Raw genomic sequence first — 20,424 nt, forward strand, 5'->3', positions numbered from 1 at the left:
GGAGACGCTGGCGTTCACCCTGTGTATAGTGTGGGGGTGGAAGTCTCTTCTTGGCAGGAGGGTGGAGATGATGATTTTGCTGGTTGGGAAGGTGGTGGAGGCTTTTTCAATAATTCTCCTGAGTGAGTCTGCCACTCTCTCCTGTTGGGACCTTAGGTCGTTGGTGCCTGTGTGGATGATTATGTGGCTGGGGGATCCCAGCTCAGCCACGGTCAAGAGCTCCAGGGCTCTCTGGGTGTTAGGGCACCAGATCTTCTCGACTCTGTGTCTTGGGAAAAGAGTCTGTTCATCTAGAAACTTCCCGTTGGAGTCCATGAGCAGGATGATTTCAGCCCTTCTGCCTCTGTGTGCCTGTGCAGTCTCAGTGGAGTGTGGAGTTGAATCCACTGGTGCTGGGGTGTGAGCATGGCTGTGGCTGGAGGCTGAAGCTTGTTGAGGTAGGTGGGGTGAGCTCCCAGGGGTAGGGCTGTGCGGAGGCTGAGCAGGTGCAGGGCTGGTTTGGGTGGGGATGGTCTGGCTCTGAGGGGTGGCTGTGGGTAGACAGCATTGTGTTCTCAGGCTCTCCTGTAGACTGAGCAGAGTTCTGTCCCTCTCCAGCAGCTCTTCTCTTAGTGCTGCTATCTCTGCCCTACAGCTGTCTCTGTCTCTTCTCAGTTGCTTCACCTCCTCACTGAGGTAGTCCAGCTTTCTGTTATGACTGGCTCTGTCCTGATGAAACTCTCTCAACCGAGCGTTGAGTATGTCCTCCTGTTCTCTCCTGAAGATGGTCAGGGTATCCTGGAAGGAGGGAGAGTTAGGCTGCTGTTGGTCCAGCTGCTCCCTGAGCTGTACCAGCTCTATCTCCATCTGGGAGAACTGTTCCCTCATGATGTTCAGAGCCTCTGGGTGCTCCAGTAGGGGAGGGTCAGTGTCGGCGTCTGCAGGCTCTCTGTCAGACGTGGGGAAAGAGATGGAGGTTTTGCTTCCATGGGTTGGTGGGGTATTTGTAAGACGTTCCTTCTCCTTTTGAGCCCTGAGTTTCATAGCGGGGAAGACATCTTCAAACTTTGCCAGGTGTCCTTGTACCATGGCAGTTCCATTTTTAAACAGGTTGACTGTTATGACTGTGTTGTCTGGGTCATTTTCCTCAAACACACTTATCTTCCATCCATTGCAGATCCCTGTTCTTTTTACTGAGGAGTAGTGGGAGCTGATGACATCTAGCCAGGCATAAGCTTCATCAGTGTAGAAGATTAGATTACATGCCCTCCCATCTTTATACAGGTCAAGAAAGAGTGTTTCTGGTCTTTCCCGGAGAACTTGTTGTTTATATTTGCTCCTTGCCGTCTTGCTTTTTACAGCTGGTGGATATTCTATTGTCTCAGAGCAGGTAGACATCATGATACAGCAGTTAACACTCTGAGGTCTGTGAGTTTTTGAACAGGAAAGTTCTGTTGCTACTGCTGCAGGGAGATGCCACTGATGCCGTTGCTTTCTCTCTCTCTCTCTCTCTCTCTCTCTCTCTCTCCCTCTCTCTCTCTCTCGCGAGATCAGTAGTTGCCTAGAAACCGATGTCAACAGCTCTATTAAGAAGACACCAAAACCGTGTTACCCTGTAGGGAAGGATTGACGAATCCTATAAAGCTGTAAATTTACTTTTTGACTCATATAATGGAGGTAAGTGTTCTTTCCAAGGGTTTGGATACATGGCGACTTAACGCTGATGTTAATGAAGTAACGTAACATAACGCTGGTTAAAGTGGAGCAAGTTATTGTCGGCAAAATACGCTTAAATTTGGCAAATCTGACGTCCATCAGGCCCCGTGGTGTTAGCATGTTTGTTAACGTCAATTTCACTACTATCTGTAACGTTATTAACTTTTAACTCCCTGACTGCAACATACAGGGTTCAATACGAAGTCAAAACTTAAAAATTACCATTAAACTAAGAGTTAAGTGTATAACTTCCGCGGTGGGTCTAATAACTTGTAATAGTAAAGTCTAAGTTCATCAAGTCTGTCAATTACCTGTGGAGTCTCCCATTTCACGAGGACAGGACTAGGAACCAGCCTGTCAAGGGGAGGCACTACAGAGCAACTAGTACTCTCACCATAAAATGCCCTAGTTGATTACTTAATTTCAATGAAACAATTCTTTTTTTGTTTAACAAGTGTTCACAAATGTTATGTTTAGATATGATAAAGTGGCATTATCGGGTAAAACAATGCAGTTATTGGCATTAATGTTACAGAACATAAATCTGACCACTTGATAAAGCCAGGTTACAAATCTGTCAACTTGTTTCATTTTGTTGACATACTGTAATTGGGTCAGAGGTTTTATGGCAGGAATTTTGGTTGCAACTTTTTTAAGAATCCATAATAAAGAAAATGCTGTAAATAGCCATTCAAAAATATCTATGTTTTTAGCAATGAAATGGTCTATAAATAAGGATAACGATGAGCTTCTCTGTAAAAACATTCAGATTATAAATGATGAAAAAATGGGAAGTTTTATACTGCTGAAGTGGAGAGAGTCTAAAATAAAGTCATTCGAGAAAAGACCTTGAAATATATGTATTGTAAAACTCTTTGTATGTTATGACAAAATTAGCCTCAAAATAACAGCTTCAAAATTATTTTTGATGGTAGTGTCCTGTAATAGGGTGAATGGTGTCTCTGTCACAGCCACTCTGACCCCCTATGTCGTTTCTGCACTATGCAACTTCAGTGAGAGGATAGGATAACACTGTTACATACATGTTAACAGTGTTGGGAAGATTACTTTGGAAATGTAGTTGGTTACAATTACAAGTTACCCTGTTGAAAATGTAATAGTAGTGTAACTATTTCAATTACTTTCTCAAAGTAATGTATCTAATTACATTTGATTACATAATGATTACTTTTCTTTATTTTGAATGAAATCTCTCAACTGCTAACCATTTTCACATTTTAAGACCTATAGTGTGATTAACCTTTCAGTTCAAAGGTTTAACCATATGAGTCTGACCTTAGGCCTGTGCTGCAAAGGAGGCTCACTTCCTCACTAAATGGAGCGACAACGGGCTGATTTCAGCCAAGAGGAGCAGGTTGTTTTAATGGAGAGAGTATGAGCGATACAAAAAAGCCTGATCACAGCCTGAAGCAACAGTGTTCCTGCAAATATGACAAGAGGAGGCTGATTTTAATTTCTGACAGCTCTACATTGAGCTGCTTTTAAATATGAAGCTTTAGAGCAACAACAACTGTTGTGTTAAACTGTGTTTTATATTGGGTTAAAAGAGAGCTACCTTTGTAATACAGGGAAGCCTGGCTTCTGTCTGTATTAAGTGTTTTTTGTATTTCCAGCCCAGGAACATCTTGTGCGCCGCCGACACTGTTGCTGCTGAGTCTGACTGCCGCCGTGCGTTTTGTATGTTGAGTCGAATGGCACATGACCAGACAGAGCCAATCACAAGCGTCAGTTTTGGAAGGAGGATGTTGATATGAAAATAACTAAAAACAAACATGAATCCAGGGGGGCGAAAAACTATTTGATAAATCCGAGCTTTTGCGGCGATTTTTCAAATGTAACTTAAGTCGTAATCATTGAAATTTCCAAAAGCAACTGTAATTTAATTACATATTTTCTCCCAGTAATGTAACGGATTACAATTACGTACATTTTGTAATTAAATTACGTAACGTCGTTACATGTAATTCGTTACTCCCCAACACTGCATGTTAACCTCACAATACAAGTATGCTCTTAGGCAATTATTTTTTCTATTACACAATTTCTGAAATGGTATGTGTACATATGCATATAAGCCTTTCTAATCAAATATGCACGAGTTGCATAAATGTCTAGAACAGAAATTTGAACTCAAATACCTTTATGTGTATTTAGGTAATTTTCTTCCCACTAGTCTGAAAAAAAGAAAAGGTTTTGGAAGCAAATTAGCCCAAAATATCAACATTGAGCATTGCACGAAAAAATGCTGTTTTCTGTTTTACGGGTTCATTCTCAACCATGACAAATTTTCACACTCAGTCTGTTGCTTTGCTGTATTTCCAGGAGACAGGACCAATAGGAGAGGACATGTTTGAGTCAATGGAGGAATTCCAGATGGTCCTCAATGAGCTGGTTGGGGACAAGAGCATGGACAAGGTCCGGGTGGAGTATGAGAAGCTCATCCATGCGCTTAAGAAGTCCAGAGAGAATGAGAAGAGGCTCATGTCCAAATGCAGGGAGCTGAATGCAGAGATTGTGTCCACATCAACTAAAGTCGCAGCAGCCCTGAAGCTGTCCCAGGAAGATGAAACAACAATTACTTCACTAAAGAGGGTATGTGTTATTGTCAAAACATGAGACGACAATATAATGCAGTCTTCATTTATTTTTCTATTTATTGCCCTGATTTGGCAAAGAAAAAAAAGTATCATATTAATTGCTGATTATGCTGTTACATTTTTTGTAAGGTAAAACTACTCCTCAAGTCTGTAAGATCCCTGATTATTAATGTTTTTTCATAATCTGAGCAGAAAGTTAGTTCAATTAAGGGAACTGGAGATCCTGGTACTATGGAAGCCTTGAGAGGCAAGTGAGAAAAAAAAACAAACTCTTAGGGCAAAATATTTCCTTCAAATATTTGAGTCATAAGCACAGGAGAGTATACAGTTTTGCTCAGACTTAAATGTATCACCAGAATTTTGTTCTCTCTTGCCTCTCAGGGGTTCAGTTCAAGCTTTTGCCCTCCAATGGAGCACATTTATGCACCCCTCAGTGAACAAGATGTAAATTGCTGTATTTTTGTGTTTGATATAGAAAGTTCTATTTTATTTGTTCATTTTGGTAAAACATTTTTAAAACATTTTTCCCCCCTGGACTCCTCAGATTCCACTGACTCAACAAGGTTTTGCTAAGATTTTCCTTTGATTTTACTGTAGGAGCTTGATAAAGCTTGGAAAATGGTTGATGCTGCTCATGATAAAGAGAAGAGGGACAAAGAGACAATCAGGAATGTAAAAGAAGAAGTTGCAAACCTAATCAAAAAGGCAGAACAACAAACTGGCTTCCCTACAAACCAAGAGCAGAGGTGAGTCGTTTGTCCTCCACTTAATAATCTATACCGTGGATAGTGTAGGTAAAGGAAATGGAACTAACTATGATTTGTTTATTGCAGTGATCAACTGAAAATGATTGAGGAGTTGACTAAGGAGAAGGACCAGCTGCTAACAGATGTGGAGGGTCTGAGAGAAAAATTTAACAAGGCCACTGCAACCCAGCAGCAGATCGAGGCCCAACGAGATTCTGCCTTAGAGAGTATTTCTCAGGTAAATAAGTAGCAAGTTCTCGTAGACAAAAGGCTGATATTTTATGTAGTTCTGATTATTCTAAAATTATTAATCTCTATTAATTAAAGATTTTACGTGACTCTGGAGTCTTGACTGCTAAAAATCTGTCTTGAGGGTTCATTCACGAGAAGGTTATTGTAACTGTGGCAGATTCGGAAAGAGCTAAGCAGACATGTAGAGTATAGAGAATTCAGATTTTTCACGTTATTCATATTTCGTTTTGCAATATCTTTACATCATCATTCAGTCTGCACATGGTGAATTTGGCAACATAAATAATGTGCTTAAACATTAACAGCACAATAACACACATTTCACTGAACTGGAAATCTTTACTGATTAGTTCCAGTAGTATAAACTAAATTTATACAGTATAAGCACTTATAAAGACAGTGTTTAAAAGTGCTGTACATACACACAACATACCAAAAAATGTGTCACAAGAAAATGCAAGCATTACAGTGGCAATTACAAATGAAAATAATATAAACGCAACAGTAAGAATAACACAGGGAGAGAAAAATAAGGAGGATTCAGATTTTTGGTCCAGCACTAGCACATGTGGCTCCAGTGGTTGGGTTCCAGCAGTATCAGGAGGAATTCAAACTGCTGTTCTGAAGCCAGTGGGGCCCCTCATAAATACAATGAGATATAATCAAATTCTTATGCCAATTCTTCTGTTTGTCTAAACCCAGCTCCAGCAGGAGCTCCAGGTACAGCAGAATGAGATTTCCCGAGAGATGAGGTTGAAAGACAAGCTGGACAAGGAGGTGAAGCAGCTGCACGTCGACATGGAAGCCAAGATGGGGGACATCAAGGCTCTGAATCTGCAGGGTGAAAGGGCCAGAGAGGAGCAGCAGCGACTGGAGCAGCAGCTCAAAGAGCTAAAGGTAGAATGGAGCGAGCGGTGAGAACGCTCACACATTTCTCCAAAATCTCCCATAGGTGTTCAGTTGGTTAAGATCTGGTGACTGCATAGGCCAATGCAAATGATGCACATCATTATCACACAAACCATTTCACCTCTTGTGCCTTGTCCTTATTTTTGTCTTCATTTGTCACAAATGTGTATATATAATGACTTGGGACTTGGCTTGACTTGCCCAACACAAAAAAAACACTTGCTTGAGACTTTGACCAATTGACTTGAGTTGCATGTCTGGTATATATAAATAAGTTAGGTTAGTTTAGTTTAGGTACCAAAATGTAGATCAGTAAGTTATCACATAAACCTAATGACTATTATATTCAAATTAACACATGGGAAACCACTATTTTGAGTGCATCTTTTACCATTTAGGGTGGCTAAACATAACATTGAAAAACTATCATACATGTAATTGTGAGGTTAATCACATATTGTTACTGTACTGCAGTGTGTAATAAACTTCTTCCCACACATCAAATCTCTTCGCTGACTGCGACAGATCATGAATGAGCGATCCACCAAGGAGCTGGAGCAGATGCAAGTGAAGAATACTAAGCTGCAGCAGGAGTGTGAGCAGCTCTCATCAGTCAAAGAACGTCTGTCATTGGAGAACCAGCAGAACACAAATGAGCTCAAGGTACACGTTTGTCCATTGACACACACTGACCAACAGAGACACACCTTCGCCTATCAAGTTAACATACATGCCTGATTGTGTTACAGTCGGGAGTATTTGTATGTGCTTGTGCATGCATGATTTTGAATGTGAATGAGAGAGGGTGGTAAAACAGAGGCATAGCTAAAACCTTAATTGTTAAGTCACACAACATTGTCACAATCACCACTTTAGTGGATATGAAGCGGTCAATTTGATTGCTGTAAAAAAATGAAAACTATGGTGCCACTCGTGCGTAATGCTCCATGCATTGCTGGAGGACAATGCGAATAAAAGAAATAACAAGTGTTTTTTAACCTCCACTTTACCCATAAACACCTTGTTTTTCTGCGCCGGAAAAAAAACAAAACATTTTCGTTGTCTTCCTCTCATTTATGGCTATGATTCAATCTAAATAACAGTTGATCAGCAGGCTCATTTCTTTACAGTTACATTCATTAGGTGCATTGCATCCACCATATATGGTTAAATATGGCACTTTAGAGGGCGTGATACGTGGCTGATCCATGTGCACACATTTCCAAGTTGATTTGGGTTTTATAAATATAAATCAAATTCTTTTTTGCCGTACTTACATTTCCTCATTTGAACATATGCAAACATTTAGCGTGGATTCTGTAGAGTTCCATAAATAAGACCCTAGGTCAGAAACAGGTATACTTTTTAAACTGTTGTGTTAGGGCTGTGGTCAGAGGGATAGAGTAATCCTGATTTGTAGTCCTCAGTGCTGTAACATCTGTTATCTTACCCTTTTTCAAAACCTTTTTTCCCATCTATTACTTCACTGGAACCCTCCCACCTGTCAGATGAGAGAAGAGGAGGTCAGTCAAATGCGTCAGGAGATTGCAAAACAAACAAAGATGCGAGAAGCCATTCAGAAGAAGTTGCACCAGATGGAGGATCAGAAAGCTGATGTGGATGTACAGAAAGAGACACTGAAGGCTCAGATCGCCGGTCTGGAGAAGGGTATGAGAGCATACCATGTTTTGTCAACAACAAACAAATAGATTGAGAGACTGACACGAGCCATACACTGCTATGTTTCCAGTCTCCTCAGTGCTGCCCTGTCTTGGTTCATATAAGCTCATACGTCTAAAAGTTAGTTGAGTTCTGAAGTCTGACATGATAGGATGAAAACTAAGGGAAATGTTCATCCTGTGTTTAGTGATGATAGTACAACATTAGAGCATATTATTACAACCAATTACGTAATGGTAGTATAAACGGGTTTATGAGTTCAGGTTTTAAACCTTTTTCCTTTATAATTTTTTTTGCAAATATAATTTTTTTAATATTTTATATATTTACAGGTGGATGCATACAGTATCAATCAACTTGAATGTACCACATAATGTCTTTTGAAAGACTGTGTAATATCAAGCTAAATGAAAGACTGATTATTTCTCCTTCCCCTTACCTGAACCATGCCAACCCTGAATCCCAATTGCAGATTTCCCACAACAACACAAATACTTCCTGTATATTCTTCCTGATATTGAGCCCATTCATTGCCTGAAAAAATTAATATAGCTCTTTTATCCATGCAGAATAGTGTAAATCCACATAAACACCTTCCTATTTTCTATCCTCTGACATTTGAATAGATGATTTTATACTGAATGGAAGCGAATCTGGCAATCTCTGCACAATAGGGGATATACATGAATATAAATTCAGATATATGCAAATGGCCAAGGTCATTATTACAATAATGTTCCTTATTTCCCAACACAATGATCCCAGAGCCCCCCCAGTGTCAACAAGGGACCAAATTCAACCTCATAAGTTATAATTTAATCAAGAGAAAACTCAAGTACTAATATGCATTTAAATAATCTAAAATGAAACTGATTCTTTGTGTACTTCTTACTGTATGTTTCTTTTTGAAATGTGTTTTTGCTTTGATTTTTTTGCTAATCTCCATTTAATATATGGCAGACAAACCACATTTAACACGTTCTCTAGATCAGACACAGCCAGTCAAATTCATCATCTGTGGTCATTCACAGGTATTGCATAGAGAGTTGGAGGTAGGATGTCATCTTGTTTTACTCCTACCTTGTATTGAATCAGTCATTAGACATTGTCATTCATCTCAAACAGCATTGAGGGAAATGCTACAAAAATAATATATTACATTAGCAGTAACAGAGTAATATACGTGTTACAGTGATATTTTTCCAGTTACTGTGTTGAAATGTGTTACCACCCTGCAATTTTATGTAAAAAAGTGCCAGTGTGCTCCCAGAAAAATTATCCTAAAGTACTGTATTATTTGTTTGCCCGTTCCTGAGTCCATGGCTATTCATGTTTCTAGTATATGTACAAAGGTTGTGGCTATTAAATTGTTCATCATCGCACTATTGTAATATAAGCATATATAATTTAATACATAGTGGTAACCACTGCATGTACATGCATGAATGAGCTATATCTGCGCTTTGGAGGTGAGCCCTGTTAAGACTATAAAGTATTGCCCTCTCTTTTATTCTATAATGCCTGTTAGTACTTCTGTGGTTATTTTGGTGAAAGTCAAGCAAAAGTACTAGTACTTATTCAGTACTCTACACAGACAGTAATATACTGAAGTGTTAAAAAGTTATTACTTTTACATAAAAATAACTAATAATAGCGACTTGATGTGACTTGCCCAACACAGATCTCAATTCAATCAACTGGGCAAGTATATGGTCTGGATTGTTTTATAGAATCCACCATCCAACCCTACTTTCATAGATTTAAAGGCAACCTCAGAAAATCTTGTATCTTAAAACAAACAGACAAGTATTATCATCAGAGTGGAATTTGGGATAAAAAGGGCCAAAAATGTACTGTTACATGAAGAGAGGTAACAGGGGTGATGGGTAGAGCATCGGGAGCTGGCAACAGCTATATGTGCTTTTTGAGAGGAAAACAAGGATTCTCAGCCCAGATGTTTGTTTGTTTATGGACTGACCATCATGTGTTTTTCAAATAATGGTTTATTTTTTTACCCATATTTGTGCTTCCGTAAATCATCTGTTTTAGTTTTCTTGTTTTCTTGTCTGTCTAACCCCAGTTCTAGCCTTTGATATGTATTGCCATTTCATCTTGTTTCTCCTTCACAGTGCTTCTCTGTACTTGAATTTGTTCCTCCACAGATCTTGAATCTTCCCAAAAGCAAGTTGAAGCTGACAAGAAAGCCACAGATGAGCTGATCCGTGAGCGAGACATCTTAAATAAGGTATGTGTTGTAATGTGCCTTGCAAACAAAGGTGGTTGCACTTTACTATACTATACTACTTTACTATATAGACATGCTGTGTCATTGATGATCGTGGACAGTGGAGAGCAGCAGTAACTTATGTAACTCGTGGGTATTTATCTTGTGATCTGCAGTATCCTCATCAACACACAATTTTCTATTTTCTGTAATACTAATATACAGTTTAATTATATTTTAAAAACAATTCCCATTCAACAGAACATGATCAAAGCTGCACAGTCGACTGAGAAACAGCTGAGCATTGTGAAGCTCCTCGAGCAGGACAAGAAGACTCTGGAACATGAGATCAATGGTTACCGCCAGGAGGCCCAGAAGCAGCACAAAATCATCCAACAGTTGGAGAAAGAACGGGACCGCTACATCAATGAGACCAGTAACCTCATGCAGAAGGCAGGTTCTGTAGACGAGCTAACTTTTTGCATGTTTTTATTCATATTAATTTTAGTATTACAAGATGATTCCAATTATTTATTGTAACACGGTTGAGAAACCTTAGAGTCGGAGTGGACTTTTCCTTCTTTCCACAGGTGCAGCTGAAAATGAGTGACGTTGAAGTGAAAGAGATGGAGATATTTGATTGGAGGAAGAAGGTCTCAGAGGCAGAGTGTAAGCTCAAACAGCAAGAAAACCTGCTGGAGTCTGTCATATCTGAAAGGAACCTCTACAGCAAAAACCTCATCGAGGCTCAGGTACCACTGATCTGTTCTTGCAATCCTCGGCTGATCTTTAGTTTGTTAGTTATCCAGGAAGGCATCAGTTAGTCTGTGAGTCATTTGTGGACTGAATTGCACAAATTGTAACAGGGCTGCCAAGTTTCATCTAATGGTATGAGTGAGACTTTGGGGGAAGGGACCTTGGGTCAGTGGCGAAAAAGATGGGTACATTTGAGGCCACATTTAGAGCAATGTCCATATTTGGTCTTAACCATCAATATTTGATCATTTTCTCACTCTGTCTGAATGATTCGATTATACTTGTCTCATGTGTAGTAGCAGCTATTATCTTTTATGTTACAGAAGAAATTATTGTCCAGATCAATATAATTTTCCATGGTCTGTAAATTGTGAGAACGTGTTTTATTAATCTGAAAATAACTTAACTCATATCAAAATGAGATAGTTACCTACCAATTTTTTCCATTGGCTTATTTCAGGAAAATAACTCTGTGGTGATAACAAGTTTATGATACTCACAAGTTCAGCAGGATAATCTTCACAATTGAACACCACCTTTATGATTTTTTTAAGCATAAATACAATCCTTAGAATCACATCACGGTTACATAAGTTCGACGTCACCACCATTAAGCTTTCTGCTATACACACTTTACTATAAATTGATCAAGCTATTAGTTACTGACGTGTTTTATGTTGTAGAACCAAATGTAAAAATCTCTCTTGGCTTGTGTTAACCACAGATCTTATTCCAGGCATTTAACCAAAACCCCATTCAAAATACCCATTGACTTTGAGATGATGGGCTGTGGAAAGGCAAAAATGCTGTCTTATTTCTGGATTGATTTGAATGTTTCTTCCATTTCTGTTGTTCCTTGTGTTTATATTACTAGTGCATTACCCGTAGGAAGCATGTATTCCTATAGAAAAGTGGGAGGTTAAGTAGCTTTTTCATGGATGGCCAAATGAGGTTGTGTTTGAAGGTGGGACGTCAGGGATATAATTGGTTGTTTTTGACTACTTTTGATTATACCATTATATTTCACCTTAAAAACTATTTACCTTGCCTTGTTTGGTGTCATTATTTTCAGCACAACCTCACATGTGTGACTGAACAGTTATTTTTTCATTTTGACATATTATATTAACACTATGGACCTAAAACCACAAAATAACATAAAATCAGAGTAGGAAAAAGTTAGATTTTTTACGGTAAAAACCACAAATATGTTTTTTCATTTTGACATATTATATTATCACTATGGACCTAAAATCAAAAAATAGCATAAAATCAGAGTAGGAAAAAGTTAGATTTTTTACTGTGAAAACCACAAATATGTTTAATGAACCAATTGCATTAGTTATAAAGCAAATATAAATTGTTGTTTGCTAAATTTGTGCATAAGTTTTTAAAATTTACAAAGTTCTATGTAATTATTTACATTTAAATGCAGGCAATGCCTCAGGCTCCTCAGCTCAGTGAAGAGCTGCACTGCCTGCTCCACATTCTGCAGTCTCCTCATTGTTTTGACTCACAACACAAAAAAACGACTACACTACACACTAAATACACTACACTAAACACTATTTAACATACTAACTATACACTCCAAACACGCTATATGTCACAAATCTCTCAACTCTCAAAACTTGCCATCTCTGTCGCTTTCTGTATCACCGCCGGTGTCCCTAACACAACTTTCCCTGTTCCTCAGCAACCAAACTTGCTGCTTGCGGACACTTTCGTGACAAAAGCCCGTTTTTACCGTTTCTTCCTGCACCAGACACAAAGCAAACGTGACGGCAATGTTCGCGAAAAAGCGTGGCGGACATTATTTACCCTAAGTCTGGTTTTGGCCGTGCCGGTGCGTCCGGTCCGTCGACTCGGGAGGTGGTCCGTGTGGGTGGGCTAGCCGCTAGCTACACACGAACATCCACAGATTCCGATTCCAATTTGTTGTCCTTGCGTATCCGGATCTCGTCAGACCGGAACAGACTCGGTCCGGACTTGTTTAATCTCATTAATTAAGAACCGCCGGCAAAATCCCAGTCCAGCTCACGCCGCTGCAGGCATAAATCCACTTGTTTCTTAAGGTGTGTCGTGGGCTTGAGCTCTGCAGTGATTGGCTCTGGTGCGCACGTGGCTACGGTGTGCAGTGGTTGGCTCTGGTGCTCACGTGGCTATGGTGGTAACGGTTGACAATGCTAGCGGAATTGGTAAAGCATTTATGAAATAATTTATTAACGGTATCATTGCAGTCCAAACAAATCCGACGTCGCACACCCTTACACCACGCAGCAGCCATGTTGTAAGTCTCAGGTCAGTCTGATCCTGATCCGCAGAGATATTTGAGGAACACACACACACATAGACAGACACACAGACAGACAGAGATTCCTTGCTTTTATAATGAGATATATTTGCCATTTTGAAAAGATGGCTGAGGCTATATATGCCCCCACGTTTCCGGTTGCAATTGTTTATTATCTATTTATATGATATGTACTGTATGTAATTATCCTTTCCTTCCATACTCTGTGTCTCTCTGCCTCAGGAAGAGATTGCAGAGATGAAGAGGAAGATGAAGACCATGAACAACCAGGTCACCAGACTGAGAGATGAGATCACTGGGAAGGAGATGGCCCTAGCCAAGGATCAGCAGGAACACAAACGCTTAGAGAAGGATAACGAGGCCCTCAAGGTAGAGCAGCCCATCTCATTGGTTCTCAGTGGGGTGTGGTTTTAAGTTGTCATCTTTTGACTGTTATAATTTAGCTCTTTTGATAACTTTATTCAACATTTTTTTCTAAATTTTCATGGCTCTCTTCACACTCTTCACTCTTGCACCCATTTCTGTGTCCTGCTACAGGGAGAGCTTCAGTTGATGAAGCTCCAGCTTGAAGAAACAAAACAGCGTGTTGACAGTCAGAAAGCAGAACAGCAAAAACTGCAGAAGATTATAGCCGACGCTGATGCTGAGCAGGTCCAACAGAAGAAGCAACTGGAACAGGTAGTACAGAAAGAGGGTTAGGAGGGAGGTTGAAAAAATGAAAGAGAATGCAGTGTAATTATTTGTTGATGAAACTTCACTCAAGGTTATCAGAGAGCGGGACAACCTGGGCAAACAGCTGCTGCGCCGCAATGATGAGATTGCACTGCTGTATGAGAAGATCAGGATCCAGCAATCAATCCTGAGCAAGGGGGACTTCCACTACAACCAGAAGATGGAAGATATCCGCCTGCTTAAGGTGGAGATCAAGAGGCTCCAGTGCAAGAAGAGCATCCTAGACAAGACTGTACCCCACACAGAGGACCTGAGGTAAAGGAGAGAAGAGGTGACTGATGACGATTGAGGGAAAATTAAGTTGAATAGTTTGAACAAAGACAGTCAGCTGTGAATTGCTCTGAGAGAGGAATATGGAGTAGAGAAGAAGAAAGAATGAGGTGACCTGCAAAGTGCAGTGATTAGAGAAGTAGACAGAATGGAGCAAGGTGGAGAGAGAGTCAGAGGTAGGCCTCCTTTTAACTTCTAGCTTCCAAAAACCTATAAATATAAACTCTTTTCTATTAAATACAGTAAAGCTCTCTGCATTTGCTTTAAGACGAGAGCTGTTCCATCTCCAGAGGGAGCTGCTGAGAGAGAGGGTGAGGAACAGCGTCCTCGAAGAACAGCTGAAGCCCATAAATATTCACCGATGGAGACGACTGGAGGTGAAGCCATCACAGCTCCTGTCTGATGTTTGTTTTTACCTCACAGGGACATGAACATTTTCAGTTCTAGTTTATGTGTAAAGCCACTCATACACCCCAAGCTGAGTAAGCCTCACATTTTGTAAATTTCTCCCCTGCAGGGCAGTGACCCGGGCAAATACGAACTCATCCAAAAGATTCAGTCCTTACAAAAGCGACTTATTGCCAAGACCCGAGAACTTGAGGAACGTGAACTTCTATTACAGGTAAACAATTGACACTGTGCCCTTTACACACAAGTAAACACACACACACACACACACACACACACACACACACATACCCACCCAAGATTATTATCTGATCATCAAACAATGATACATGAAACTGCTGTGCCATTGTCTTCAACAGATCACAAACACAGTAATAATGGAGCTTATCGAAAGGGTGGTTGTCCGTCAACAACATGGGACAAACTTTGTTTGAAAAAAATGTGTTTTTTTATTTTTGAAAAAAATATAAGTTTTGGAAATCCTATGTTAGACAACAGATGAGGAACAACTCTAGTTGCTCTGTGTCGCAAATGTGACAATTCTCTTTGACCACTGCATGGTCTGCAGTGCTTTCACCCTACAGGTTTAGTATCGACTTAGCTCACTTGTAACCTCGACCAATGTGATACCAAAAAAAGTACCCACTATTATCCACAGCCTTTACCATGGTAAAAACGTAAAAGAATAATTCCTAGTGGATTGAGACAAGTTGTACCATGCAGTGTAAATGAGACATAAGTCACTGTATTCAAGTGAGAAAGTGATTATTATTGATTATTTATTCAGTCGCCATGTTGAGACACCAAGAGACAGTGGCAGCAAAGTTTGGCAGACCCTCAAGTGTCTTGTCCTGTAAAACAATAAAGAATAACAGCTAGAGATAATTATCATTGATTTATTTTGACCACGTGTAAGGTTTGACTTTTATGCTCATTCCATTGATTTGATTCATTTAATAGCCATTGCATCAGTCCAGTCATTTTTCTTCATACTGTAATTATATGATCACAAAAATTAAGTTGGATTAATTATTATTTACCATGTTTACCAACTTTTACTTGTGGTCTCATAACTTCCATCTATGACCTATTTTGTCAGTACAGGTTAAAGGCTTTGCCTGGTGATATTCTTAATTTTCGTTATGTCAACAAATCTCATCACAAGATGGAAACCAAACAATACACAACTGAAACAGGAGTAAATAGTTCATTTGTTTCTGACTATTTTCATCGGGTAGTAAACCATATTTGATGCTCTAGTCTCGTACATATTTGTGGGAATTGAGTCAAAATAATGGAGCTCAACAGCACAGACAAACAAGATACTGGGTATCAGGCTCACTCACTCATTCTTCCTTTGCTTCTATTTTCCCACCAAGGAAAAGGAGAAGCTGTATGTGGAGCTGAAGCACATCCTTGCCCGGCAGCCTGGTCCAGAGGCAGCTGAGCAGCTCCAGCAGTGCCAGTGGACCATCAGAGAGAGAACTAAAAAGCTCAAGGTCATTCCCCACATAATTTTTTTCCCAGTCAAAGCATGTATCTTCTCATATTTTGTTTTCTTGTTTCACAATATTTTTCTCTAATGAAGTCTCTTCATTAAATGTCAGTGCAATTAATTATGAAGAAGTCTCATAAGTACAGTGTATTGCAAGCAAAGTACCAAACTACATGTGTGCATACTATATCTGTGATCATAAGACCTGTGAGTAGATACAGTTATTTTATTCAAGATCAGATGAGCTTCACTAATACAACTCACTATTTAGCTGTCCAAATAAATGCTTTTATTTGTATAAATAACATTTATCAGAGGAGGGGCCGGAGCTGATTTCAGGTAAAACATGCTACCTCTTTGCTTCCTTACATTGTATGACAAAATCTTGTTTTTTTGTCTTCTTCTGATTCCACAGGCATTGATAGCAGAGGTGAGAATGCTCGACTCCAGGATGAACGAGTACAAACGTGAAAATCAAAGTTTAGCGAATGAGCTAGCAAATGTTAAGAAGAAGTACCTCAGACAGAAAAAGCTCCACAGGTGAGGATGAGTTTTGCTTTATGTCATAGCAATCTTAGTCTGATATTTTAACACTGGTTCATAATTAAGTTTATGTACGCAACGTGCAGTCAGCGAGAGTGTGCTTTCTCTCTGATGTCCTGGAGCTCTGTGTGTCTTATTAGTGAGCAGAGGACCAAGACCAAGGTGGAGCAGCTGGAACCTCTTCCCCAGCTGAGCAGCAAGCCTCACTTCATTGGCGGAGGCTTCCGGATTGACAACCCTGTGAGAAGATAACGGCTACTATGACGATAGATTGAATAATGCATCTTTTACATATTTTATCATTTGAAATGAAAGAAACTATGTTTCCACATATGCTGACAGCATCTGCAAGTCAGAGGTTTCTGAACAATCCCTTATTTTACAATGAAGCAATCATGACGACAATCATCATTTAATAAATCAGCGGTGTGTGTTCGTCCTGCTACCACACAGTACTGTAGTACTATACTAAATCAGACTGTATGAGATACTTTTGATCAGAATATGAAGGCTAAATCGTAAACAACACATCAAATACCCTGTAATGTTGTTTTTTTAATTTAATTTTTTAATAATCTGTCATTTCTTATTACCAACAATAACTTATACATACCTTTCTGTCACCCTAAATAGACTATACACGGGAACAGATTCTCTCATCCCTCTCAATAGTAATAAAGTTTTTAAGAGGAAGGTTCACTGTGAATAAAATGTCCATGTATCAGTGAGTGCATAGCTTGGTGTTGAATCAAAAAAATCCTAACATACATTCAGAAACCTTTGACAGCAGTGTATTTACTGAAGAGATTTAATAAAGACTTGTGTTTACTGGGGACCTGTTTGGCTTTGCATTCTTTAGACATGGGAACCACTAAACCATGAACCATTGAGACACATCACATAGAAAACAATGTCCCATGACACTTGAATGATGAAGCTGTGCCCTGTATATTAATATAAGCTGATAATGAACTTCACCTCATCAGTGTCACTTGCAGTGAGTTCATGTTATATTTAGGGAGATAACATGTTATGTTTTCATTTTAAGGATTTAGCATTATCTGGACCAGAAGCCAGAGATTGGGAGTAACTTCCAATGTATATTTCAACACACATCACACTTCACTGGTGCCCTCTTTTGTTGAGCCACATCAGTGCAAGTGCACAGTGCTACAGAGGAGGCAGTGAGAGCACCCAGGGCTCACTGGTTAATACTATATTCTAGGATGTCCCCATAATCACCAGCAGATGTCAGCAGAATACAGGCTGAATAGACAAGACAAAAATGCACTGTATTTGCTGGTATACATTTGAGATTCATGGATTAAAAACAGATGTATCTTTACATTTACATGTTTATTATTTGAAAATATTAAGTTGAAAATAACAAGTACAGCAATGAATTATATTTGGCACATTTACTGTATATGTATGTATTTTCAGCATTGGACACTAAAAGATTCCCTCGAGCTGAAGGAACTAATCTCATTTTGTCAATGTTGAACAGTACAATTACTTTACTGTAATCTTAGGATTTAGGACCCCTGACAGCTGCAGTATGCTGCAATCAGGTTGTGTTCTTTAATCTGTATAGTTTTAGCTCTCCTATAGCCATAAAACCATAGTTGGGGATTGAGACTTCCAGTCCTACAGAGTGTGGGATTTGAACATCTTACTGACTGAAATCAGGGCAAACAGTCTTCCGTGGTCCCCCAAATTGTTTGGGCCTCACTGGAGCTCATTAGCAGGTTGAAGGTGTGCTAATCAGTGGCATCAGCTACTGAGTTGTTTGAGTGCAGTGACACCTGAACACACACTGACTCTGTCTCCATCTAATTATAATCTAACAGCTGTCAGCGTTGAAAGGCTGCAAATATACGCATAATTTGTCTGCAGACTGGTTTACCCCAACAAATGTAAAGAGTAGAAAGATTTACCATCAGATGTGACTGATGCCAATTCCTATATATCTACAGGAACTTAAATTGTGTGTACAATTTGCTCTTATTAACCTAACATCATCAAAATCAGGCCATATACTGAGCCCCGCCTCCTCAAACACAGCCTGTACATTTACAGCCAACACTGGTGGTGTTCACAAAGTGAGAGTTGTGTCCTTTTTGCTCCCCTGTGTTGCTTTTGGAGTAATTCCTTCGCCAGTACAATTACAGTATAACCATGGCAACCAGCATCTATGCAATGCTGGGCTGTGTGAGCTATGTTGCCGTAGTAATGGGAGGCCTCTGACAGGCCAGATCTCCTTTCTTCCTTTCTCCTCTTGTCTTGTTGTGTGTGGAACAAGCAGCTGCCCACAGAGACTAATGAAGTTGGTGTTGGTTGGCTAGTTGGTGTTGATGTATCCAAATGTGTGTTTTACGCCAACGATGACGACACTTTTTACAGTGGAGGGCATCTTTTACTGAGCAGGTAGGCGCAGCACCTCCTGTGCACTGACGTCATGCGTACTGTGAATCAGTCTGCAGCTTCTCTCTTTGTCTTCGCCTGTTGGATGTGCCTGCCAATTTCTAAAATTATGGTATCTATTTTTGAAGAACAAAAACACCTTTTGTCACTGATTTACTTTCAATTTTGTCCCAATCAACAGCTTGGTGTGTTCAAAAAATATGGCATTTAATCAGTGAAATCACAGTAAAAAAGTCAAAAATACATCATAAAGTCACTGTTTGAAATGTGTAAAGTAAACGTGTGCATCACTGAACTCTGACTGCATATTTTCTCGATTCTCTCAGACCCATCAGGCTGTGAAAAGCATAATCTGTCAAATCTCCTTGTAACTCAGAGCTTGTTGATGTTCCAGACCTCAAAGATAGCCATATTATAATGTTTCCCAGTCTGAGTGCACTCGGGGTGTGATAGTAACATGTGAGCTGTTAATATGTGAGTGCGCGTGTTTACACTCGTCGGGCCGAGGGCTTTTAGACAGGAGGGCTAAATCTCGACCCCAGATTGAAATTATGGATTATGCAGATTTTGTAGCACAGGCTGTGAGGGAGGGAGGGGTCAACATCAAGTTCATGATGATTTGGCATTTTTCATAGGCATACATTTTTCTGTATCATGTCTTTGAGTTACATTACAGTTGCTCCTTCTATAATAGAAATATGACATTGTAGATAAATGATATGATAAATATACAATAGAGAATAGAGGCTGAGAAATATAAACATATAAATATATATGTGCTTTAAAAATATGATCTATGACAATGAAATACATTTAGAAGAATAAAAATAAAAATGGAAAAAGTACTTTAAATATTTAAAATAATGTATAGATGTGTTCTTTGGGGATTAGGAGGCCAGTAATATAATCTTAAACCGCTTAAGCAAGAGTCATATTTGTTGTAAGTAACTGCATTTTATTAACATTCATTTATCTTGAAGATTTTTATTTTACTTTTAATAATTTCATTGTTCTGTCCGTTCCGTTCCGCTCCTTTTTCTTCCGCTTTTTCCGTGAGGGTCGTGGGGATGTTTTATCCTCCTCTTTCCGGGGGGGTTACTGGGGCCAATTCCAGTTAGCTCTATGGGCTATTTCATTGTATCTATCAAATCTTGTAGCATAACTGCAGAGTTTAGCTTTTTCTGCAACTAAAAGTTGTCTTACATCATTTTCTAAATTTGTATTAATTGAGCAGTGACTTTTTACCTGCCTGGTTTTACTTTGTTGATATGTCTACTCATTATTGTTTTTCCTTTTCTTTGCTTGTTCAACTTGATGTCACCGTAAATGCTGGTCACCCCTCAATGCTCCCTCCAGTA

General features: G+C 39.4%; 1 protein-coding gene across 2 annotated transcripts; it reads left to right on the forward strand.

Moving 5' to 3' along the window:
• The first annotated feature begins 1,526 nt into the window (after positions 1 to 1,526).
• On the forward strand, positions 1,527 to 17,475 carry cfap58 (cilia and flagella associated protein 58). Of its 2 annotated transcripts, XM_030439047.1 has the most exons (18): positions 1,527 to 1,656; positions 4,039 to 4,308; positions 4,911 to 5,059; positions 5,147 to 5,297; positions 6,014 to 6,208; positions 6,746 to 6,883; positions 7,729 to 7,888; positions 10,063 to 10,145; positions 10,386 to 10,577; positions 10,715 to 10,876; positions 13,417 to 13,563; positions 13,732 to 13,872; positions 13,958 to 14,181; positions 14,465 to 14,573; positions 14,714 to 14,818; positions 15,984 to 16,103; positions 16,515 to 16,639; positions 16,783 to 17,475. In XM_030439047.1, the coding sequence occupies exons 1-18, from the start codon at positions 1,651 to 1,653 to the stop codon at positions 16,892 to 16,894; spliced, it is 2,589 nt and encodes an 862-aa protein (XP_030294907.1). In that variant the 5' UTR covers positions 1,527 to 1,650; the 3' UTR covers positions 16,895 to 17,475. The 2 variants fall into 2 exon arrangements, 1 of the variants encoding a protein (XP_030294907.1); XR_003986557.1 differs by lacking the exons at positions 15,984 to 16,103; positions 16,515 to 16,639; positions 16,783 to 17,475 and having other exon boundaries at positions 14,487 to 14,573.
• The last annotated feature ends 2,949 nt before the right edge of the window (positions 17,476 to 20,424 follow it).

This window comes from Sparus aurata, chromosome 13 (assembly GCF_900880675.1).
Source record: "Sparus aurata chromosome 13, fSpaAur1.1, whole genome shotgun sequence".
In the NCBI taxonomy this organism is placed as follows: domain Eukaryota; kingdom Metazoa; phylum Chordata; class Actinopteri; order Spariformes; family Sparidae; genus Sparus; species Sparus aurata.

Excerpts from the sequence above, each read along its gene's own strand:
- cfap58 (XM_030439047.1), top strand. Across the intron at positions 5,060-5,146 it reads CCTACAAACCAAGAGCAGAG|TGATCAACTGAAAATGATTG; the intron begins GTGAGTCGTTTG and ends TGTTTATTGCAG. Across the intron at positions 6,884-7,728 it reads AGAACACAAATGAGCTCAAG|ATGAGAGAAGAGGAGGTCAG; the intron begins GTACACGTTTGT and ends CCCACCTGTCAG.